Consider the following 6,000-nt stretch of genomic DNA (forward strand, 5'->3'; position numbering starts at 1 on the left):
CACAGCATCAAGGTAGCTTCTGCCACAGCAGATTCCTAGTTCCATCCTGATTTCCCTGGCTGCCTCTCTTCTCTGATAACATCTCATTATAAATCATGGTGGGTTTTTTTTAAAGAATATATGCCTTTGTTACTGCATGCATCATGACCCATCCAATATAGACATTTGGGTTCAGAAGTATAATAGAACCCATGAAGTGACCCAAGAGATCACATAATAGAAACAGCGCTTCTCAAAAAAATTAAAAATAATTTTTTAAAGCTTCATTCAAGGACATTTTTTCCATTGCTTTATAGAGAGGAGAAAGGGAAGGGGAGAGAGAGAGAGAGAGAGAGAGAGAGAGAGATCTATTGGTTGTCTACTGCACCATGGAAGGATGGAACCTGCAAACCAGGTACATGCCCCCGACTGGGACTCGAACCCGCAGCCCTTAAGTACCAAAAAATATTTCATGAGACTGATTCCTCAGAAGTCCACTTATAAAAATAGAGTGTTTACCCTCACCCTCACTGATGGCTTATCATTCTGGCTCCAGAGCAGCTTGGAAACTACTGTCCAGCCCAGTGGTTCTCAAAGTGTGATCCCTGGACCAACAGCACAAACAGTGGGAATATGTTAGAAAGGCAAAATATCAGGATTGTGAATGTGAGATAGAAATTTCTATCAGGAATTCTGGGCGTGGGCTCAGCCATTGGTGTTAACAAGCCCTCTTGGTGATTGACGTGTGCTCCAGTTTGAGAACCACTGGCCCACACCATTCCTTCTCCAGTGGAGGATGTGCAACTGCTTGAGGTCACTGGGCTGTTGCTAAGGGAGCTGGTGCAAGAGCCTGAGTCCACTAGGTGGTACACATAAGCATCGCTGGGGTTAGACCTTGTGCTGTGCATCTCTGCTGAGCACAGAGCTCTGCATACACGTGGCACCCACCCAGCAAGCCTGGGGTGGAGGAAGCTGCTCACATGCATTTTGCCTGGCTGTTGCTCCTTCTTCTTGTCCCCAGTAACTGCAATTGTTGCAAAGTACTGGATGACACGCTTGGTGTTCACCGTCTTCCCTGCACCAGATTCTCCGCTGTTGATTTAAAAGTAAGTGACGTGAAGGAGTGGAAGGGTGGCACTGGCTCCAAGTCATCATGGTGCAAACACAGGTTACTCACGTGATGAGAATAGACTGGTTGTCTCGATCTAGAAAGACATAGGGAAGCAAAACAAAATACATAAACAATAAAAACAGAGAATATAAAAGTTGGGCAACGTTGGGGGTCGTTAGAGTCTGGCTTTGCCATGAACTAGAAGTGTGATGATCTGGACATGTGTAAACTTCTTTGAGATAATCTGTGTAGATTTCCCAAACATGTCATATGGGCAGCATGGGAAGTGAACAGTGAGTCCCACAGTTCAATTAAGATCTGTGAGGCTTGTGTTCACAGATCTTAATTCTTCAGTGGCACTTTCTCATCTCCCTTTTTTAACAAAGAAAGTCTCAGATTCAGAGCTGTGAGGAGCCACATCTTTGAATTAGAATTTGTGGACACTGATGGGTTGACATCGCATTTTTCTTTTACCTTTATCTTCCACTTGTGGAAAGTGATGTTTTCCATTTACAATAGTGTTATGGGTTTGAGCTGTGTCTCTCCCTCCTCCCCAACTCATATGGTGAAGTCCAAACCCCCGGTACCTCAGGATCTGAGCTTATTTGGAAATTGGGTCATTGTAGATGCAATTAGTTAAGGTGAGGTCACACTGAGAGTAGGTAGATGCTTAATCCCATATGACAGGTGTCCTTATAAAAAGAGGAAATTTGGGGACAGATGCACACAGGGAGAACGCCACGTGGACAGGAAGGCAGAGATCAGGGTAGCGCTTATACAAGCCAAGGAGCACTGACTATTGCCAACAAGCCACCCGAAGCTCCAGGAGAGTCATGGAGTAGATCCCCCCTCAGCCCTCAGGAGGAACCAGCTCTGCCCACACCTTGATCTCAGGCTTCCAGCCCCCAGAGCAATGTATCTCTGTTGTTGGCCCCCAGTCCATGGTACTTTATTACAGCATCCCCTGGGAAGCTTTTACAAGTAGTGATACTAAGCTTCCTTAGCTTTAGTCAGTTTGAAGAAGAATATTAAGCATGCAGAAATGACTAGGATTGCGAATGTGACATGGGAATCCTATGGAGTTTGGATAGCATTGTAGTAGAAGACTTTTAAGTGTCATCAGATCCCAGATGCTTGCTTCTACTTGTATCTGCACCACAGCAAGGCAGGTAAGAGTTGGACAGATAGAAGTGATATTAGGCAAGACGGTGTGATGGTATTACCACATCTCTATTTCTTGTGCCATTCTGGAAGTTTAGTGAAGAGAAAGAGGAGCTTGAAATTGGGAGGAAGACAGGTGAAGGGACATCGCTGTGCCCCTTTCTCCAACTTTGCATTCCTAAGTGGCTACAAACAGAGTCTCTCTTTCATGTATGCCCATGTTAGGGGTTCTTAGGAGGTGGGAGCAGGGCTCCTCCTGTGTCCCACATTCCCCCAGATAAGCCCGTGTTTATGGAAGATACTGCACCCTGGCTTTCCATCATGAAATCATCTGTCTTCTAAGGTCACTTTGATCATTGAACCATTCAGATGACCGAGGCCTGTGAAGGGATCAAATAATTAACTATATGTTTTTAAAATATGGGTTGAAGAAAGTACTCACCAGTCAGCATGAACTGATAGGCATTGTCAGAGATGGAGAAGATGTGGGGCGGGGCCTCCTGGCGCTTTTTGCCTCGGTAGGCAGCCACCACCTCCGGGTTATACACCGGCAGCCACTTGTAGGGGTTGACTGTGACACAGAAGAGGCCTGAGTAGGTCTGAGAAAATCAGAAAATGCAGCATGTGGATCATGTTTTTACTCAGAGAGACAAACAATAAACAGATGTGGAAGGGCGCTCACGTAGATCATCCAGGCTGCATAGCGCTCTTTGAGGTTGTATAGCACAGCGGGCTCGTGCAGATGGGTCATCATGGCCATGTCCTCGATCTTGTCAAATTTGGGAGGGTTCATGGGGAAGACCTGGTCACTGTTCAGAGTGAGTGTCTGGATATTGAGAGGAAGAACAAGGATGAGAGTGGAGTAGATGACTCATACCCCAATCTGCAGGTATGGAGGAAGCAGTGAGAGACTGCAGTGCATTTCCAGGCCCAGAGATGATTCACAAATAACTCCTTGATTAACCTAATCCTGGTCAAAATGCATAATCAATTAAGGCTGCTGCCCCCAGTCAGCATGCCATTCGATGTGTCAGAAGCAGGTTCCAGGTGTGCAGAGCAATAGAGTCCTTCAGCCCTCGGGGTCCAGGTAGGACTCAAGATGGCCGGGGCCAGGGCAGTGGCCTCTGTTTACCCCATTTGCTGTGCGTGCTGGGGTGAGACAAAGGTTGGAAGGCTGGAAAGAACTACTCCAATGTATTCTATGCGTCTCCACCTCAGTACCTCCACTCACGTGGGCTCTTTGTCTGGAATGTCTATTGAAATGATGTCTAGAAAGTCTCAAAGTTCAGCTCAAGTACCATCTCTCCATAACATGTTCCCTCTCTCCCGTGTCTTTTCAAGGCTTTCGTAATTTTTTAAAATCCTCACCCAAGGATATGCTTATTGATTTTTAGAGAGAGGGGAAGGGAGAGAGAGAGAGAGATTGATGTGAGAAACATCAATCAGTTGTCTCCCATACACACCCTGACAAGGGATTGAACCCACAATCATTTTGGTGCATGAGACAACGTTCCAACCAACGGAGTCACCAGGACTAGGCTTTCACAATGTTTGCAGCTCTGCTCCAGTAGTTAAAACCTTTGGACTTGCAGCATAGTCCATGACTGAACAGTGTTTTGAGACTATGACTTAATTTTCTCCTTTCTGTGTTTTTCCACCTTTCTCCCCCATTCAAGCATGCCACTGGCTCTGCACTCCATTACAAGGAAGAGATAAAAAATAGGGCAGAAAAGAGCCTCTAAGGCTTTCTGGCTTTTGTTTTCCAAAAGCCTAAGTCGCTAGAAGAAAGTTGAAGTTTTTACTGAAAAGAGAAAAGAAAGGGGATTTGTTGGCATAGATTAAATCTCTTGAAGAAAGAAGACAATTCCACTCCCCTACCCTCTGCCCTCAATGAGAGAGACACCCAAGGGAGCACAAGGGGAGATGGAATGTCTGTGAATCCCAAGGTTCAGGCTCTGGGACTTGTTTCTTTTCAGATCCTTCAGGGAGGCAGTGAGGCCCAGTGTGGTTCTGGGTAAGGTTGTGAAAATGCAGCACAAGCCTTGAAGAAAATTTATTTTTTAAATTATAATTTCCCAGTGAAAAGAGGTTGAAATCAGAGATTAAGTTCAGTAATTTGAAGAAAAACAAGATCTGTCTCGTATGTCCAAGTTTGTGGCCTGAGATTGATACCTGTCATGTACATCTTGACTTCTACACTAGGTGATAAATGTTGGGAAGGCAGGTGCTGAGATTTGATTATATTTGGAAAGAGACAAATGCTGAAGCCTAGAGGTGGTGGGCATCCAGTAAATACCGAATTGAATGGTGCACTATAATTCTCTACATTAAACTAGTTATTGCCTCTGGAGCTTCCTCTGTAAGTCACTCTGGAGCCTAAAGAGCTATATTTGCTCAGCCCACTCGGTAGCAATCAGCACCAATCTCTTCCTTAAATAGTCCAAGCTCTTCCACCCTCACCTTCCCCTTTCTCCAAAGCAAACATCACAAAAACTCTCAAAGCCCAAGACCTCAGAGAAGGAAAGAAGCAGGAGCAAAGGTGTGTGCAGTGGCAATTTCCCCCGCTGCTTCCCTGCAGGATAGATAAATGCCAGATTCCTAGGGACCCGCATGCAATTTCCAATATTCCTCCCCAAGGAAAATGAGAATGCCCTGATTATGAAGGACATATGAGACCAGCACTTACCCGGTCATCGAGGGTCTTGACAGTGACTTTGTCATCTTCTCTGCTCTGAATCATACCTTTCACATATAATTCCTTATCATCCACTGCAAAGCAGGATTTCTTAGAATCAAATGGGCGGTTCTGTGCTTCAATTCTCTCCTTCTCTGGTTTCCGCAGATAGGGAGCAGCTTCTCCAAAAATGGCCATTTCGGCATCAGAGCTCATGACTGCAGGGGGCTGGGAAGGCCAGAGGTGGACTCTGAGTCTGGAGTCTGGGGGGCAGCTGAATGTGAAGGGCCCCCGCTGTTATTTCCATTCAGACAGAGAGCCAGATTCACAAGGTCCCAGGATTAACCTAGGTCCTGGGGAGTCTGGGAAGCGGAGTGAATGAGCTCAGGGGATATTTTACTCTAAAAGAAAAATTTGAGGAGGTGTTTTTATTTCTGAGTGTTGTTTTTGGGAATCTCTCTTAGTTCAGGCCATGCCTGGAATTGTGAACCAATTAGAGGACGTCAGGGAGAGCCTAATAAAGGAGTCCTTCCTTAATTATGCACCACACTTGAGCCCTGGCATTTTGGTGCCATCACCAAACCTGAAGGGTGGCTGAAAAGAATTAGAGGAAAGGTGAAATTCCCAGTAGAAACTTCAGACAACCCAGTGGAAAGAATGAGTTGCACAGCCAGTATTGCTACACGGATGTAGCTAATTACAGGCAACAACGTGAGGGGAGGCATTGTGACCTAGTGCAATGGCTCCACATTTTCACATGCACCAAATTACCTGCAGGGCTTGTTAAGACATAGGTTCTAGGCCTCAACCCCAGAGTTTTTTATTCATCAGGTCCCGGTGGGGCCTGAGAACCTGCATTTCCATAGAGTTCCTAGGCAGTCCTGATGCTGCCTGGCCAGGGACCACACGCTGAGAACTGGCAGCTTGGAGCCTCCTACTGCAAGTGTGGTCCTTGAACCTGTTGACTCAGCATCACCGGGAAGCTGGTAAGAAATTCAGAATCCCAGACTCACCCCAGGTTACAGAATCAGAATCTGCCTTTTAACAAGATCTCCAGATGATTTCCATGCATTGC

General features: G+C 46.0%; 1 protein-coding gene across 1 annotated transcript in view; it reads right to left on the minus strand.

Annotated features, from left to right (window-relative positions):
* Nucleotides 1-5,141, minus strand: part of MYH13 (myosin heavy chain 13) — a gene marked incomplete at its 5' end in the record, with an annotated part of 48,029 nt that extends 42,888 nt beyond the window's left edge. The window contains 5 exons of the mRNA XM_080678119.1: nucleotides 960-1,071; nucleotides 1,157-1,184; nucleotides 2,694-2,850; nucleotides 2,934-3,077; nucleotides 4,938-5,141. Coding sequence (XP_080534245.1) covers nucleotides 960-1,071; nucleotides 1,157-1,184; nucleotides 2,694-2,850; nucleotides 2,934-3,077; nucleotides 4,938-5,141 — 645 coding nt within the window. The remainder of the gene's footprint in view (nucleotides 1-959; nucleotides 1,072-1,156; nucleotides 1,185-2,693; nucleotides 2,851-2,933; nucleotides 3,078-4,937) is intronic.
* Nucleotides 5,142-6,000: the final 859 nt, after the last annotated feature.

The sequence above is a fragment of the Plecotus auritus genome (genome assembly GCF_963455305.1).
Source record: "Plecotus auritus genome assembly, chromosome: 7".
NCBI classification, from domain to species: domain Eukaryota; kingdom Metazoa; phylum Chordata; class Mammalia; order Chiroptera; family Vespertilionidae; genus Plecotus; species Plecotus auritus.